A 19,318-nucleotide genomic window follows, 5' to 3' on the forward strand; every position below is an offset into this window, starting at 1 on the left:
GATTGGGGTGGGGCTGAAAAATAAGGAACTTTTATTTGCATTTATTTTTTGCGGCGTTTATTCCCAGGCCATAAGTTTGTGTTTCTTCAGTTTCTTTTGGGATATCTTCTGTGCAACCTTGTCTTCTGGTTTAGGAACAATCCATTCTTTTTCAGTAACGATCATCTCAGTGTAGCAGGGAGAGCTCATGTATGGGTTGATCCATCCATGAGCTCTGTAAGCCCTGCGCTGTATCTTGGGGGCTTTGTTCACCTGGATGTGCTCAATGACCAGAGAATCTACATCTAACCCCTTAAATTCAGCATTACTCTCTGCATTTTTGAGCATGTGCAGTAAAAATTCACCACTCTTTTTGGGCCACCGACCCTGCATCCAGCCCCACTGTTTGGCCTATGCACACCTACCAACTCCACCATTGTAATGACAGAATGGCACACTTGCTTCTTTAAAGTGACATCCTTCAGATACTTGGTGACTTTTCTGGTATACATACCCTTTATAGCCTGGGCAGTTTCACGAGTGTTCTTAAAGTGAACACAAAGATTTGAACCTCTTGATTTGCATGATTTTGTGGGGTTTTCTGGGTCGAGTGAATAGCCCACCATTTTTAGAGGTCACCTGAGGCTGCTTAGCGCAAAAGGAAGTGTCGACATCTCTTATCTGTCAAAGCCTTCTATATTATTTGTCCTTGTGAGATTTTGCTCTTTTGTTTCTTTCATTTTGCTTGTGTTTCAGAGAGAATAGAAATAAATACAAGTGTTCAGTCTTTGATTTCTAACCTGAAGGACCTGAATTTTTTAGGGTAAAAAATGTCAATTAAGTTATTTTAAAATGTCTTTAGAATTATAACTGTATTTCATTTCATCATATGAATATTCCACAGTGCCTATAACCTGTCTATGATTAAAGTTTTTCCAAATTCTTTATAGTACTTCATAAATAATTTAATCCTTAAATCTCTGTAGTATTTATTATTATGTACTTAATATGTCTCTTATTAGGAATAGGATCCTTATATCAGGATCCTATGGAAATAGATTCATTGGGCACCCTGGACTTAGCCCTCTAGAAATTCCCATAGAATTCTATAGGATTAAATTATAAGCCATCTGTGTACATTTCAGTGTGTTTGTAGCCTGGTGGTGGTTAATATTTCTCAAAGCTCTGAGGGTTGTTACAGATAATCTTGTAGCTGATGTTGAAAATTTCTGTAGTCCTTTATCTGGAGCTTTAAAGTAAATAGGTTTTTATTTCTTTTTCCTCAGCTTGGCATTCTCCAGACCCTGCCCTTTTCCAGGAAGAAGAGGAAATGGCCGGTTCTCTTGTATGTTTTAAGCATGTGTTTGTTTCCTGTATTATTTTACAACCAGTTGCAATGAGTACCTTAAACTACCAGTAAGTTGGAAAAAAATGTCAAAAATTATGGTGAGGAAAAATACAGCTAGAAGATCAGAACCAGGGGAGATGTGAGATATGGCTATGCATAAACAGGTCCATACAGGGTTATAAAACTTGAGTTCAAATTTGAATATGATCTGGAGAAGCAAAAGCAAATTGAAACATAAAGTTCATCCAATAGTTTACACTGTTTTTGAGGAAAAAAGCTTATAATTCAGGAAAGAAAAAAACTTTTCATTGACACCCAGATGAAAAAGAAATCCAAAACAATTCCATAATTCTAATGATTTTAAGTTCAGTTTATTAAAAGTCCTTGGTCATAGATTAAAAATTAGAATTATATAGAAGAGTAATTTGAATACTTCTTTAAAATGATCTAATATTTTCTTCAGTTGAGATTTTTTAAGTTGAACTAAAATATATACTAATATTCTATGACAAAATTTTTTGTCATTCTGATATCTTCATTTTTTTTTTTTATGGTCTCAAAAGATAACATTATTCGTCATATTTTTACAGAATGACTCATTTTCCTCTGCTGTTGATTCTTTTTGTTTCCAACTTTGGAATCCCTCACACTCTTATATTTTAAATATTTTCCACTTCACTGACTCTTTTTTTCTCAGCTCATATCTTTTCCATCTTGAAAGACACATACACACTTCTATTGACCGTATGATCATGTGGCTCATCCAGTTATTTCTCCTTTTGGCAGAGTGATTTTTCTGGGCCTAGACAGACTTGGGTTCAAATCCTGGCTGAGTGACTTACTAAGTACATGATTATGGGCAAGTTTTTTAATCTCTTTGGCCTTAGTTATGTCATCAGTAAATGGAGATAATAACAATACCTATCCCATAGGAATATTGGGAGTGCTAAATGCACACAGTAAGTGCTCCATAAATGATAAATATTGTTAATAATTATTATCTGTATAACTTTCTTTTGTTAGCTGTATTCATTGGCCTACTTTTTTAGTTTAGCATATAAAACTGATAAAAGAGAAGATGCCTTATTCGTGTTCACAAAATTAATCCTTCTCTTCAATAAACCTGCCATAAACACTGTAATAAGGCAAAACTGTAAAGTTTTTGTAATACAGAAGCATATTGGAACTTTCCAGGTGGTCCAGTAGTTAAGACTTCACCTTTCACTGTGGCAGGTGTAGGTTCAATTCCTGGTTGGGGTACTGAGGTCCCATATGCCTCAGCATGTGGCCAATAATTAAAAAAAAAACAACTTATAATTCTTAAAAATCAGTAATTAAGAATATAGATAATTGAGTGAAGAACATGAGCAAGCAGTTGGAAAAAATGCAAGTGGCCAGTAAATATTTTAAAATATCATAAAAATGTCACAAAGAAACAGACTGTCAGATTTGTAGATACATTTTTTTTAGATGTATTTTGAATTCATGGGTAATGATTATCCTTTAGAGGATTTCAAATAGTTCGTTGTGAATTTTCTTTAGAAAGTAAAAACCTGGAGGTAACGAGTTGTGATCTACATATAGGATACTAAGCTTTCAAAAAATTTGTGTAGTTCCTCTCAGATACCAGAGTCAGACGTTTTGGTCTGGATTCTCAAATAGAAATGGACTGCATATGTTTCTGGGCATGAAGACCTAAATTCATTGTAGAATATGGTTAAAATTATATTCCATGGTAGCTTTTTTTTATATTTGAATAGACTACATAGCAGGTAAAATAATCTTCTATAGCAATAAGTATAATAGCTTTATTGAGTACCTATTATGTACTAGTTATTTTGTGCTGTAAACTTTACATAGCTTATTTCCTGTAATCATTACCAGAAGCTTGTGAAGTCGATATTATTTTAATTTTTACAGAAAAAGGAAATGAAGCACAGAGATTAAGAAACTGTCATAACTTCATGCATCAAGTATATAATAAAGACAGGATTCAAACTCACTCAGTCTGACTCTAGGACCACACTCTTATGATACTGTACAAATGGAAATCCACTCCTGAGTGAAGAAATGTAAATTTTGTCAATTGACTGTTCATATTATTTGTCCATTTTATGTTGTTAGTCCTTTTTCTACTTGAAATTAAGGAATTTTAAGAATGCCTGCTTCAGCATCAGGATTTATACAGGTATCTTCTAATTTGTCAGTTACATATTATCATGCATCTTTTGTTGTATATAAACTTTAAACTTGAATAGTTATATCTAGCCTATGAAAAGTATGGCATACAATAAGAATTCAATCAAAATTAATATGCAACATTAATTTTAATTGTTGTTAAACTTGAGGACATTTATTTTTACTTTCCTATATCACCAGTCCTGTATATGAGTGGTTAAATCTTATTATCTCCTCAGGAAAACATAGCACTGTTGAATGACTGTTATATTCTATGGAGAACTTCAATCTTTGGTCACCGCATTAAGAGCTCCTGGTTTTGGTCTCATAAGCCCTCTTTGAAATGACCTGTGCAACAGTAATGAAGTCTTCTTTCATGAGTTGCCAATGTTGTCTTTTCTAAGATAACTTTCTTAATATTACAATATAGAGATAGTTTCTTTTCAAACCTTTGTTTTTCATATTTAGTCTTTGATCCACCTGGAATTTAATTTTGTAATTGGTCCAAGGTAGGAATTGGCTGCTAATTATCTCAGTAAAATTATTTTTGCATGTAGGAGACCAGTGTTCCAATACTGTTTGTTAAATAAATACTTCCTTTGTGATGCCAGTTTTGTCATATACATGCTTAATCATTTCTAGGCTATTTATTTTTTAAAGGTTTATTTATTTATTTATGGCTGCGCTGGGCCTTCATTGCTGTGTTCGGGCTTCTTAGTTGTGGCAAGCGGGGGCTACTCCTCGTTGCGGTACTAGGGCTTCTCATTGCAGTGGCTTCTGTTGTTGCTGAGCTCAGGCTCTGGAGCATGCAGGCTTCAGTTGTTGTGGTATGTGGGCTCAGTAGTTGTGCATAGACTTAGTTGCTCCCTAGCATGTAGAATCTTCCCTGGACGAGGGATCAAATGCGTGTCCCCTCTGTTGGCAGGTGGATTCTTTACCACTGAGCCATCAGGGAAGCCCATTTCTAGGCTGTTTATTCAGTTTCTTTAATCTGTCTACATCTATACCAGTGCTTGGAGAAGGCAGTGGCAACCCACTCCAGTACTTTTGCCTGGAAAATCCCATGGACAGGAGCCTGATAGGCTGCAGTCCATGGGGTCGCGAAGAGTCGGACACGACTGAGCAACTTCACTTTCACTTTTCACTTTCATGCATTGGAGAAGGAAATGGCAACCCACTCCAATATTCTTGCCTGGAGAATCCCAGGGACGGTGGAGCCTGTTGGGCTGCCGTCTATGGGGTCGCACAGTCGGACACGACTGAAGCGACTTAGCAGCAGCAGTAGCAGCAGCATACCAGTGCTATACTCTGTGTGTGTATATGTGTTTACATTGTTTTAATTACTTAATAATAACCCTGTTTGATTGACAGGGATCTGCACAAACAGTGTTCTAGTTTTTAAGAAATTTCTCAGCTACTTTGGGACCTGTGTGCTTCTCTTTGAATTTCAAAATCAGTTTATTTCCTATCTAAGGAAAAAAACTCATTGGGATTTTAATTGGAATTGCAAAGAATTATAGACTACAGACCTTCCTGACTTACATCTGTTAAACCCGTCATAATTTGAAAATATTATAAATTGAAAATATATTTAATAATATTTAATATATCTAACCTTATGTTTCCACAAGTTCAGCAATGGAAAGTAATCAAGACTTTATGTGAAACCATCCATTATGGATGCAAGGCTTTTTGGAAAGCCCTTTGGAATTTATCGCAAAGTTTGTTTGTAAGCAAAGGAATAAAAGTGGTGGTGGCTCAGGTTACCAAATCATGTGACACATGTTTACAAAATAATCCTAGAACAGCGTCACCCCCTCCTCCACTAGTCAGATCCATTCAACACCGAGGAAGCAATATGAAGGAGAATTGGCAAATTAATTTTAATAAGATGCCCAAGTCCAGAAGATGCAAATATTTATTAGTAATGGTAGACACATTCGCTGAATGAATAGAAACTTTTCCCACACAGACAGAACAGGTCTTGGAGGTAACAGAAAAGTTGCTTTAGGAGATAATCCCACATTTCGGATTATCTCAATCTATACAAAGTGATACTGGACCTGCCTTTACCTCTAAAATTACTCAACAAGTAGCTGAAAACTTGGGGATAAAATGTTCCCTTCAAGCAGCACGGAGACCCCAATCCTTTGTGGGAAAAAGGAGCAATATTTTGAAGCAAACTATAGCCAGATTCCCTCCTCCAGGGTGGAATTTGGCTATAGTTCCAAATTCCACTCCACTATTCTTGCCTGGTGGAGAAGGCAATGGCACCCCACTCCAGTACTCTTGCCTGGAAAATCCCATGGACAGGGGAGCCTGGTAGGAGGCCGTCTATGGGGTCATACAGAGTTGGACACGACTGAAGTGACTTAGAAGCAGCAGCAGCATTCTTGCCTGTAGAATCCCATGAACAGAGGAGCTGGTAGACTACAGTCCATGGGGTCTCAAAGAGTCAGACATGACTGAAGGGACTTAGCCTGCACATCTAACCTACCAAACATCGTAGCTTAGTTTAGCCTACCTTAAGTATGCTCAGAACACTTACATTGGCTTATAGTTGTGGAAAATCATCTAACACAAATACTTTTATAGTAAAGTATTGAATATCACATGTGATTTATTGAATACTGTAGTGAAAATGAACAACAGAATGGCTGAGTGGGTACAGAATAGTTGTAAGAGTTTATTGGTTGTTTACCTTTGTGATCACCTGGCTGACTGGGAGCTATGGCTTGCTGCCACTGCCCGGCATCACCAGAGAATATTCTACTGCATATAGCTAACATGCTGCTGCTGCTGCTAAGTCACTTCAGTCGTGTCCGACTCTGTGTGACCCCATAGACGGAAGCCCACCAGGCTCCCCCATCCCTGGGATTCTCCAGGCAAGAACACTGGAGTGGGTTGCCATTTCCTTCTCCAATGTGTGAAAGTAAAAAGTGAAAGTGAAGTCGCTCAGTCGTGTCCGACCCTTAGCGACCCCATGGACTACAGCCTACCAGGCTCCTCCATCCATGGGATTTTCTAGGCAATAGTACTGGAGTGGCTTGCCATTGCCTTCTCTGATAGCTAACATGAGAAAAGATTAAAAATTTGAGGTATTTTCTTCACTTTCTCTCCGTTGTGAAGTTGAAAATTTGTAAGTCAAACTAGTGTACGTTAGGGACTATCTGTAATCAGAGAATAATTGAAACATTTTTACTATCATAAAGATGTTTCATTTTAAGAAAATCCACTAATATAATTTATCATATTCAAGAAAAAATATAATCAGCTCCATAGAACTGCTAATTTTTCTTAAATCAGAATGTGAGACTTTTAGGAGGATATATTTATAAAATAGAAGTAAAAGGATACTTCCTTAACGTGATATTTTAAAAAATCATTCTACATACATAATAAGCTAAAAGCCAGAATCATATTTACTATGGAAAATGAGACATATTCCTACTAAAGTCAGGAATGTGACCAGATTGCTCATGCTACCACATTTATTTACTAAAATTATATATATATATATAGGGCTTCCCTCATAGTTTAGTCGGTAAAGAATCTGCCTGCAATGCAGATCTGGGGTTTGATTCCTAGGTTGGGAAGATCCTCTGGAGAAGGAAATGGCAACCTACTCCAGTAATCTCACCTGGAGAATCCCATGGACAGAGGGTCCTGGCAGGCTACAGTCTGTGGGATTGCAAGAGTTGGACGTGATTTAGCGACCAAACCACCACCACCACTATATACATATAGAAAAGAGAAAAAAGATAAAAATTGGGAAGGTGCATACAAAATTATTATATCTAGATGATACATTTATGTGTGTGTATACCTGAAGATGAAACAAGAGAATTCAAAACAGTATGGACACAAAATTAATATGCAAAAATTAATAGCATTTCTATATATTAATACAAACCACAACCAGTTCAGAAATAAAATGGAAGCTGGGAATTCCCTGGCAGTACAGTGGTTAAGGCTCAACACTTTCACTGTCATGGTCAGAATTCAATCCCTGGTTGGGGAACTAAGATCCTGAAAACCCTGTGCTGCAGCCAAAAAACATGTAAATTTTAAAAATGAATAAAATAAAATGGAAGAAAGATGTTAAGAGTGGAAACAAAATCCTAAAGGAAAAAAAGATGTATATAGGAGAAAGAAACCTTTAAAACATTACTGAGGATTTGAAGTGGATTAGAGTAAATTTTAGAAAAGGATTTGAGTAATTTTTTTTTTGAGTAAATTTTTAATATATACTTTTTAAAAATAAAATTGTCATTATTAAATCAATATGAATTCTCTTTAATCTTCAGATTTATTTAAATCTCAGATATTCTAAATACGCCTTTTAGAACAAGGCAGTTCTGTTCAAGCTGAGTGTAGAAGACATTTGGAAAATAAAAATGCATATTATATCCAAGAAAAAAACATGAAAAAATACTGTGTGTTATGCTCCAAGCTTTAGAAAGAATAACATTGGAAGGACTGATGCTAAAGCTGAAACTCCAATACTTTGGCCACCTCATGCGAAGAGTTGACTCACTGGAAAAGACTCTGATGCTGGGAAGGATTGGGGGCGGGAGGAGAAGGGAACGACAGAGGATGAGATGGCTGGATGGCATCACCAACTCGATGGACATGAGTTTGAGTGAACTCCGGGAGTTGGTGATGTCCAGGGAGGCCTGGCGTGCTGTGATTCATGGGGTCGCAAAGAGTCTGTCACAACTGAGCAACTGAACTGAACTGAACATTTATTTAATATTTGTATAACTTTAAGGAAAAAAAAATCCTTTTACAAAAAGTTTCCAGTCAGCATATACACTATAGAATTGACATGTAATTACCTTTATGCCTTCACTGTAAACTTTATTTTTAAAAAAGATTTATTATATTAAGTGTCTTAAAAATGAAGGAGGAGACTGCTGTGATTACCAGCAGGACCTCTGGAAATGTTAAGACAGGAAGCCTTACACTAATTGTTTACACAATTAGTTAAGAAAAAAAAAATTTGGCTATGCCGAGAGGCTTATGGGAATCTTAGTTCCCTGATCAGGGATTGAACCTGGGCCAAGGCAGTGAAAGAACCAAGTCCTAACCACTAGACTTCCAGGGAATTCCCACATAATTATTAAATTTTGAGGCCAGGATTTGAACTTATGATGTCAGATTCTACAGCCTGTTGACCAGTAAAAATATCTAAACCCAGTTTCATTTTGAGAGCTTCAGTTTAGTTCAGTTCAGTCGCTCAGTCATGTCCGACTCTTTGTGACCCCATGAATCACAGCACACCAGGCCTCCCTGTCCGTCACCAACTCCCGGAGTTCACTCAAACTCATGTCCATCGAGTTGGTGATGCCATCCAGCCATCTTATTCTCTGTCGTCCCCGTCTCCTCCTGCCCCCAATTCCTCCCAGCATCAGAGTCTTTTCCAGTGAGTCAACTCTTCACATGAGGTGGCCAAAGTATTGGAGTTTCAGCTTTAAAAATTTTCATATGTGTTAAATCAGGTTTCTTTTCAGCTTTTCTGCTTCTTTTATGAGTAGAACAACAGGTCTTTATTCTTATGCAGGTTGATTTTGTGGACTTTGGGCTCTGATTTGGGCTGTAGATCACCTGGTCTTGACACAGGCTGTGGGATGGGCTCCTGGCTCCTCCAGGTTGTGTTCATTCAGGTGAATAGGCAGCAGCTTCCTGGGGTAAGCTCTTCACTTGCCTGATCACTGGAATACATGGACCAAGTCAAAGGGTGTGTTAAAATACAAAATTCAACTTGAGTACATTTTGAAGATCTTACCGGCTTTATTCCATGATTTATGAGTCAGAGAACTTCCAATCTAGCAGATATACAGGAACTTTGAGGAGCTATACCAAGTTAATTTTACATGCAGAGGGAGCGGGGCAAGGAAGTACAGTAGCTAAAAGCAGATTGGTTCTGGCCCGATTACTTTCCCTCAGGGGATGGTAGAGTCTATCAGACAGATTACTTCACTGGTGATCATCAGGTGATTTCTGCTTGACTAGTTTAATAGTCCAGTTGTAGGAGAGGCTGAAACTAATTAAATCTCAGTTTGATGACGTGAGGCTTAGCATAAGTGACTCAATTTTGGGCCTGTTGTCTTGTTTTTAACAGGTGTAAGCATTTTTCTCCTGAAAAAGTATTGGGTTTTGTCAAGTGCTTTTTCTGCAGCTGTTGAGATGAGCATATGGAATTTGTTCTTTATTCTGTCCACATTGTGTATTACATTAGTTTATATATATATATCTTGTTTGCCTTTAAAGAGCAGTTTCAAGTTCACAGCAAAGTTGAGAGGAAGGTACAGAGGTTCTCCATATGCCCCTTGCCTCCACATGTGTATAGCCTCCCCCATTATCAACATCCCCCATCAGAGTGGTACAGTTGTTACAATTGATGGTCCTATATTGACATATCATGATCACCCAATGTCCAGTAGTTTACATTCAGACTCACTCTTGGTGTTGTACAATCTATGGATTTGGACAAATGTATGTACATGTATGTATGTGTGTGTGTATATATATGGGGGCTTCCCTGGTAGCTCGGTTGGTAAAGAATGGGGTGTGTGTGTGCTTATTACACACTCATCTGCCTGCAATGCAGGAGACCAGGGTTTGGTCCCTCAGTCCGGAAGATCTCCTGGAGAGGGGAATGGCAACCCACTCCAGTATTCTTGTCTGGAAAATTCCCTTGACAGAGGAGCCTGGTGGGCTACAGTTTATGGGTCACCAAGGGTCAGAAGGAGATCCAACCAGTCCATTCTAAAGGAGATCAGTCCTGGGTGTTCATTGGAAGGACTGATGCTGAAGCTGAAGCTCCAATGCTTTGGCCACCTCATGGGAAGAGTTGACTCACTGGAAAAGACTCTGATGCTGGGAGGGGTTGGGGGCAGGAGGAGAAGGGCACGACAGAGAATGAGATGGCTGGATGGCATCACCGACTCGATGGACGTGAGTTTGAGTGAACTCTGGGAGTTGGTGATGGACAGGCAGGCCTGGTGTGCTGTGACTCATGGGGTCGCAAAGAGTCGGACACGACTGAGCGACTGAACTGAACTGAAGGGTCGGAAATGACTGAGCAACTAACATACACACACACACACATACATGTATCCATCATTATAGTATCATACAGAATATTTTCACTGACCTAAAAATCCTCTGTGCTCTGTCTACTCATTTCTACTCCAACCCCTGGTATCCACTAATCTTTTTACTGTTTCTATAGTTTTGCCTTTTCCAGAATGTCATATAGTGGAATCATACCATAGATAGCCTTTTCAGGTCAGCTTCTTTCACTTAGTTACATGCATTTAAGATTCCTCCATGTCTTTTCATGACTTGATAGCACATTTATTTTTCGAGCACTGAGCAATATTCCTTTATCTGGGTGTACCACCATTTATTTACCCCTTTACCTTCTGTCTTTATTACTTCCCTACTATTCCCATATCCTCTTTCTTATTAGATCACACAGCAGCTTGGACAGTTCTGAGCCTGTGAATCTTATCTGTGTCATCGCTGTCACAGCCCAGTACAAATTGGTGACAACTGTTTCCAGCTTCCTGCAAAATAAATGATGAATTAATAAGTTACCTGATTTAGTAATAACACATTCCTACAGGGTTTTTCTATTATGGTATATTTTCCCCCACAGTATAAATACAAAATTAAGTATTTAGAAATTAGAAAACTTGATCAGTATCTGATCCCTGGATACTAGCTAAATGAGTTCTTGCATGTTTTGACCACAGTGTTTAGCTTTGATGACTTCAAATTGTGTTTTAACAGGAAACAGTGACATTTAAGGATGTGGCCGTGGACCTCACCCAGGAGGAATGGAAGCAAATGAAGCCTGCTCAGAGGAACTTGTACCGTGATGTGATGCTGGAGAACTACAGCAACCTGGTCACAGTGGGTAAGGGTAGCTTTGTAGTCTTACACAGAATTCTGTCTTTGAAATATGTGAAGACTTCAACTTGCCATATGTCTTTAACTAGCATTTCCTTTCTTCATATGATTGTATGTGCTGGTCTTTAGAGTAAATGCTAATTATTTTGTGTCACTGTGAAAGTTCCTCCATCATCTTTCATAGGCCCTCAAGTCCCCAGGACTCAACCCAAGATCTGGATGGTTGTCTCAAGTCCTTTGCTGTCTCTCAAAATAGGTTGTCAAGTCACCAAACCAGATGTGATCTTCAAGTTGGAGCAGGAAGAGGAGCCATGGGTGGTAGAAGAAGAAATGCTTGGGAGGCACTGTCCAGGTGAATAAGTGAAAAGGCAGGTCGGAATGAGAAAGCCACATAGCAGCTGTTCAGGAGGTTGATACCATTTCACATTTTCCAAGATTTGCTTAAGTCTTCTAGAATGACAGAAGATATGAATGCCTTGAATTATGGTGATACTTCTAGATACTATTCTTACATTGCAGCTCTCTTCCTTTTTTCAAATTTTAAATACTAAAACTTCCTAGCTCATTTACAGCCTTACTTTCAGGATTAGTCCCTTTCTATGATCGTTAAGCTTTCTCATTCCTTTGTATTCACAGGTTTTCTTTTTTGTGTGTTCAATATTTGAGTCAAATTCCCTTTTATTTCTTTTCTTCTTTCTATTTTGTAAAGCTTCAGATTTGTTTTGTAACAATACTCACTTTCTGTTGTATTCACAACTCTCACAATCCAATATAGCTTTGACAGTCTCTGACTTACAACTTGTTACCTCCTCCTTGCTTATTCACACCTTTCATTCCTTTAATTTTTTTGAAATATAATATATGCACCCTTGGTTGAAAAACATTAACAATCCAAAAGGTAACATTCAAAAGTGAGTCTCTCTCTTACCCTTCACACTCAGTCCCTTTCTTTTCCAAGCTAAGTACACTTTTTTTTCAGAGTTGTGCTAACTATTCTTGTTTATTTCACCTTATGAATTTTATTTTTTTATTTTTTGTATATTGGGTGTTTTTTATTTTAAGGTGGAACAGTTTATTAAAGGAATTATGGATTTTTTTTTTTTTTTTTTGGTCTGTGCTGGGTCTTCATTGTTATGCGGGCTTTCCTCTAATTTCAGTGAACAGGGGCTTGCTTCTCTTTCTTTGGTGTGTACAGGCTTCTCATTGTGGTGGCTTCTCTTGTTGCAGAGCATGGGCTCTAGGGCACTCAGGCTTCAGTATTTGTGGCTCTTGGACTCTAGAACATAGTCTCAATAGTTGTGACACACGGGTTTAGCTGCTGAACAGCATGTGGGATTTTCTCAGATTAGGGATTCGACCCATATCTCCTGCATTGGCAGGTGGATTCTTTACCAACTGAGCCACCAGGGAAACCTCTTAACTGTATGAATTTTAGATTTAACTATCTATTTCTGGAGAAAAACCTGTTGGATTTTCTTGCTGGGAATGTGTTAGAAGTATAAATGAACTTTCAGAGAGCTGACATCTTTATACTGTCAAGGTTTTCTATCCAAGAACATGTTCTCTGTCTTTGTTCAGATCTGCCTGTTTTGTATCCTTCAGAAATGCTCTCTAAGGTTTCCTTTATACCTTTTGTAAATTTCTTACTAAGTTTATACCTAAGTAATAGACAAGAGAAAGAAAGCAGTGCTAACGGAATTGGAAAGGACCCTATAAAACCATCTTTATTTACAGATGATAACATGATATCCCTTAAAACACAAGAGAATAAACTTCAACAAACTTTAAGAGAATTCAGTGATATGGTAAGGTATCAAATTAACAAGTAAAAAATCAGTTGTTTTCATGTATACTTCAATAACCAAGTAGAAGATACAAGGAAAAGGAAACCACATTAATAGTTGTAACAATATAGATAAAATACTATTCTGGACATGGGCATAAAACAATAAAAAAAAAACAAAGTCCTGTCTTCAGGGAGCTTATAATTTAGTGGGAACAAGAGTTCCTGAGATTTTGAAATTAAGAAAATATCTTTTTTAAAAAAAACTTTATATTTAGTTGATAGTTGTCTATGTATAAAATTCTTAGGCCATCCTGTCTTCTCTGGAGGTTTTATAGACAGTTCCCTGAAGACTTTAGATAGTCCTCTACTGCTTCTTGGATTTGAACGTTGCTTGGAGAAATCTGAAGCCTGATTGTTTTCCTTCATACATGACTTGATTTGTTTGTCTGGATGCTCAGTTTTGTTTTTCTTTAACGCTTTAGAACTTTATGAGGCTTATTGATCAGTCAATATCAGTTTTTCCTTTCAGCTTGTATATTCATACTTTTTGGTTCTTGTAGTGTCATATGATCTGAATAACTGTCATTCCTCTTCTTTGAATAAGGATATTTACAGCTGGACCCACTGTTTACTGAAGAAGTGTTGGAGAGTGTCTAAAAAAATACTCTGAGCTAGTAGGAAGTCTCTGTTGCTTGTATCAACTTCCTCTGTCATACAGAGTTTTGTGTTAAGAGTTGGTTTGCCCTTTACTTCTTCTGAATCAAAGATTATCAGTTGCATGCTTTTTCTAACACTCAGTTTCTCTTCTACCTTCCTATGTCAATATCCTGCTTATACGAGAATAATAGCTATTTGCATCTCTGCAGATATTTGCATCTATTTAGCTCTGTCTTTCCTACCTTTTGACAGGGCCAGAACAAGATGATTATGTTCCACCAGGCAGTCTTAACACATCCAGATTCCATTGTTTTGAAAAATGACTCATTCATTCTGTCCACAGGGTGTGCCTTCTGTTTTGGAGAACTCTGTTCACCGTGTTTTCTGTCTGAGACAAGAAATAACAGCCACTGCCTCTTGGTTTCTTTCCTACCTATTTCTGTCTATCCTCTGACTTTCTTTATACTTTGGAATTGGAGTTTAGCTGCCTTTTAGTATAATTGAAGACATATTTCTTTTTCTGTTTATTCTTCATGTTTGCAGAAAGGAGAGAAGATAGAGATGTTTAATTCTACTATATTGAAACAGGAAAGTCTCTTCTGTATTTGATCCTATGGATCACCCTTCTTGGAAATGTCTTCTTTACTCTTCTCTAAAGGATTCTGGTTTCTCCTCCATTTGTTTATTTTTTCTTATTCCCTTATGAACTGTGTTTTACATAATTCCTCTTCTCCAGCCCTCAAGAACATTATTGAAACTAGTTCTAAATTACATATGGACTCCTTTTTCCTTTATGTACCTTCATGATGTAGACGTGTTCCTGCCTTCAAATCAGTATGTAACTCCAGAATTTAAATTCATCCTCTTTTTTTTCAGCCCCACTCTTCTCCCTGCCTTTCAAGTACCTAAATCCTCCATTGTGTGTGTGTGTGTGTGTGTGTGTGTGTGTGTGCTGCGTGGCATGCAGGATCTTAGTTCCCTGACCAGGGATCAAACTCGCACCCCCTGCAGTGGAAGTACAGAGTCTTAACCACTGAACTGCCAGGGAAGTCGCCCCACTTTAGCAAATTTCTGAAATGTTATCAATAGAACAGTAGGAGAAATATTCAAAAGTAATAATTTTTGGTCTTCCATTTTAGAAGTTTGGAAAGTTGATGAACAGATCAAGAAGCAACAGGAAACCCTTGTGAGGAATGTCACATCCATCTCCAAAAAAACTCTGATTAAGGAAAATGTCCCTGAATATAAAAATGTTGCAAAAGTATTTCCTCTGGACTCAGACATTGTTACTTCAAGACAAAAGTTCTTCAAATGTGACTCACTTGATAAGGATTTTGAACATAGTTTAGACTTACTTAATTATGAGAAAGGCTTTATAAAAAAGAAAAGTTTTGAATGTAATAAGTATGGGAAACCATTTTACCATTGCTCATCCCATGTCATAACCCCCTTAAAGTGTAATCAGTGTGGACAGGACTTTAGTCATAGATTTGACCTCATCAGACATGAGAGAACTCATGCTGGAGATAAACCCTATGAATGTAAGGAATGTGGAAAAGCTTTCAGTAGGAAGGAAAATCTTATTACACATCAAAAAATTCATACTGGGGAAAAACCATATAAGTGTAATGAATGTGGAAAAGCTTTCATTCAGATGTCAAACCTTATTAGACACCAGAGAATTCATACTGGAGAGAAACCTTATGCATGTAAGGATTGTTGGAAGGCCTTCAGCCAGAAGTCAAATCTCATTGAACATGAGAGAATTCATACTGGAGAAAAACCCTATGAATGTAAGGAATGTGGAAAAGCCTTCAGCCAGAAGCAAAATCTTATTGAGCACGAGAAAATTCATACTGGTGAGAAACCTTATGCATGTAATGAATGTGGTAGAGCTTTTTCTAGGATGTCATCTGTTAATCTACATATGAGAAGTCACACAGGGGAGAAACCCTATAAATGTAATAAATGTGGAAAAGCCTTCTCTCAATGCTCAGTATTTATTATACATATGAGAAGTCATACAGGTGAGAAACCCTATGTATGTAGTGAATGTGGAAAAGCATTCTCTCAAAGTTCATCCCTTACTGTACACATGAGAAATCATACAGCTGAGAAACCCTACGAATGTAATGAATGTGGAAAAGCCTTCAGCCGGAAAGAAAATCTCATTACACATCAGAAAATTCATACTGGAGAAAAACCTTATGAATGTAATGAATGTGGGAAAGCTTTTATTCAGATGTCAAACCTCATCCGACACCAGAGAATTCATACTGGTGAAAAACCCTATGCATGTACAGTATGTGGGAAAGCCTTTAGTCAGAAATCAAATCTCACGGAACATGAAAAAATTCATACTGGAGAGAAACCCTATCATTGTAATCAATGTGGAAAAGCTTTCAGTCAGAGACAAAACCTCCTTGAACATGAAAAAATTCATACTGGAGAGAAACCATTTAAATGTAATGAGTGCGGTAAAGCTTTTTCTCGAATCTCATCCCTTACTCTTCATGTTAGAAGTCATACAGGGGAGAAACCGTATGAATGTAATAAATGTGGAAAAGCCTTCTCTCAATGCTCATTACTTATTATACATATGAGAATTCACACTGGTGAGAAACCCTATGAATGTAACGAATGTGGAAAAGCATTCTCTCAAAGAGCATCCCTTTCTATACATAAGAGAGGTCATACAGGTGAGAAACGCCGAGTGTATTAATGAATAAGACTTTCTTTTAAATTCAACCCAAGCTTTACTTAACTTTAAAATATCTTGGCATAATCTCAAAAAATGAACAAGATTCTTATGAAAAAATTGTAAAGCTTTATTGAAGGGTAAAAGATGCGAGTAAAGGAGAAAATGTAGATGGAAAAACCAAATATTATAAAATGTCTGTTCTTCCCAACTTAATCTACAGTCCTAGTAGAGTTCCAAACATCTAACAAGAATTTTCTAGGATCTTTATAAAATGATTCTAAACCTCATATGAAATAAAAGTCTATGGATTGCTGAGATAATATTGAAAAAGAACAGAGAGGACATATCTTCTACCATATACTACATGTATAGCAAAGTTATGGTCATTTAATAGTGTGTAATATTAGTGCATTAATAGGTAGATAGAAAAGTTTTACAGAATAGAATGCCTAGAAATATACCCGTGAATATATGCCAACTTGTTGTGTATTAGGCATGACATCATGAATCAGTAGGAGGAACAGCCTAGTCAATAAAAATAGTTGGAGTACTTGAATCTCCATACTGGAGAAAATAAAATTACATACAACCTTACAATATATAAAAAAACAGAATTCCAGAGGATTTGAACACTGAAATGTGAACAGCCAAACTCTGAACTTCTTGGAAGGAAATAACAGGATGTTTGTCTGTGACTTCGAGGCAGGGAAACATTTTTTAAAAGGACCCTGTAGATTCTCTTCTGGATATACATCCTAAAGAAATTCACAACTATGGATAAGAAATATATATATCTGCATAGAAAACAACCTATATATTGAAGGGATAATGGATGAATAAAATGTGATATTAAAATAGTGGAATAGTATACAGCAGTTAAAAGTAATGAGCTTGGTCTGTATTGTGTAACATGGGTTGTTATCTAAAATAATGTTGAGTGGAAAAAAATTAAGATCTAGGTGAAACATACTATAAAATAACATTCATGTAAATTGGAGTGAAATCATTCACAAAGAATAGAACTATGTTTTTATTACTGAAATATGTATGTAAAACTATTTTAAATGGATTAAAAAGAACACATATCAAATTATTGATAGTGTTGTCTCTTGCAGGAGGTTAGGATTCAGGGTGTTGATCGAAGGGGGCTTTTAGCTTTACTTGTAATTTTTATGCCTTAAAAAGAGATGAATAGCATATAAAATAAATCTTAAAAGTTAATGATCCATGATGGTGATATGGATGTCTTAATATTGTTTTTGTACTTCACAGAATTTATGGGTTAGGGGATGACTATGCATAGAGGAAAGTGTTATAATAGATTCATGTGCTCTATCAGATGCTGAACTGTTTTGTCAAAAATATTTCCAGAAAATTAGTAATTAAAAGTGATAATCCTGTTTACTGTTTAATATGAAATTAGCATGTCTCATCAGTCTTATGCTTTTTTTTCACATTCTTTATTTAGGACTTAATTTTCAAACAATTATATCTTAGAGTCAAGAAGCATGTAGTTATTTGTTAAAAATTTGAAAATCAGAGGGCAATGTGAAAAATCAAATGTGATTTTTATTTAGAATTTTAGGGTATCATGATCTAATGATCCCTACTCTCTCAGTGTGTCTTGTTTTATTTGACAACTTGTTGGATTCATAACTAATGAGTTAGTAATATGATTAGAGTCATTATGGAGAGAAAAAAATCTTGAGAAACTAACTCTACAATATTAGTCTTCTTACTCTGTACATTTCCATACAACCAGCATAAGCATTATTCAGTTCAGTTCAGTTCAGTTGCTCAGTCGTGTCCGACTCTCCGCGACCCCATGAATCACAGCACGCCAGGCCTCCCTGTCCATCACCAACTCCCGGAGTACACTCAAACTCATGTCCACAGAGTCGGTGATGCCATCCAGCCATCTCATTCTCCGTCGTCCCCTTCTCCTCCCGCCCCCAACCTTTCCCAGCATCAGTCTTTTCCAGTGAGTCAACTCGTCGCATGAGGTGGCCAAAGTATTGGAGTTTCAGCTTTAGCATCAGTCCCTCCAATGAACACCCAGGACTGATCTCCTTTAGAATGGACTGGTTGGATCTCCTTGCAGTATAAGGGACTCTCAAGAGTCTTCTCCAAAACCACAGTTCAAAAGCATCAATTCTTCGGCGATCAGCTTTCTTCACAGTCCAACTCTCACATCCATACATGACCATAGGAAAAACCATTGCCTTGACTAGATGGACCTTGGTTGGCAAAGTAATGTCTCTGCTTTTTAATATATTATCAAGGTTGGTCATAACTTTCCTTCCAAGGAGCAAGCGTCTTTTAATTTCATGGCTGCAATCAGCATCTGCAGTGATTTTGGAGCCCAAAAAAATAAAGCCTGACACTGTTTCCACTGTTTTTCCATCTATTTCCCATGAAGTGATGGGACCAGATGCCGTGATCTTTGTTTTCTGAATGTTGAGCTTCAAGCCAACCTTTTCACTCTCCTCTTTCACTTTCATCAAGAGGCTTTTGAGTTCCTCTTCACTTTCTGCCATAAGGGTAGTGTCATCTGCATATCTGAGGTTATTGATATTTCTCCCAGCAATCTTGATTCCAGCTTGTGCTTAATCATTAATTATTATAATATTTTGAAACAATATTTTATTGAGCTAGCCTTAAGCAATTATGTAAAATTGCTTCACTCTTAACCTACAGATCATTTTATTTATTCTACAATCCTAGATTTATATACCTATCTAGTTTTGGT

General features: G+C 37.1%; 1 protein-coding gene and 1 non-coding gene across 15 annotated transcripts in view; one reads left to right on the forward strand and one right to left on the reverse strand.

The window, feature by feature from the left end:
- ZNF568 (zinc finger protein 568) overlaps positions 1-19,111 on the forward strand; it is a 26,049-nt gene extending 6,938 nt beyond the window's left edge. For 9 of the 14 annotated variants that reach the window (XM_055410802.2, XM_055410794.2, XM_055410805.2 and 6 more), the window contains 4 exons: positions 1,266-1,324; positions 11,306-11,432; positions 11,682-11,777; positions 15,008-19,109. In XM_055410802.2, the coding sequence (XP_055266777.1) occupies positions 1,310-1,324; positions 11,306-11,432; positions 11,682-11,777; positions 15,008-16,590 (1,821 nt within the window). In that variant the 5' untranslated portion in view covers positions 1,266-1,309 and the 3' untranslated portion in view covers positions 16,591-19,109. Of the gene's footprint in view, positions 1-1,265; positions 1,396-3,247; positions 3,516-11,305; positions 11,433-11,681; positions 11,778-15,007 lie in introns of all 14 variants that reach the window. The other 5 variants (XM_055410803.2, XM_055410804.2, XM_088830865.1 and 2 more) reach the window with 4 other exon arrangements.
- Positions 3,729-3,855, reverse strand: LOC129547375 (small nucleolar RNA SNORA25). Its single transcript, XR_008684052.1, has one exon. It is a non-coding gene; the product is annotated as a small nucleolar RNA SNORA25 (small nucleolar RNA).
- Positions 19,112-19,318: the final 207 nt, after the last annotated feature.

Source organism: Moschus berezovskii, chromosome 22, assembly GCF_049115385.1.
Source record: "Moschus berezovskii isolate FMDL1 chromosome 22, NW_MosBer_1.0, whole genome shotgun sequence".
Lineage (NCBI taxonomy): Eukaryota > Metazoa > Chordata > Mammalia > Artiodactyla > Moschidae > Moschus > Moschus berezovskii.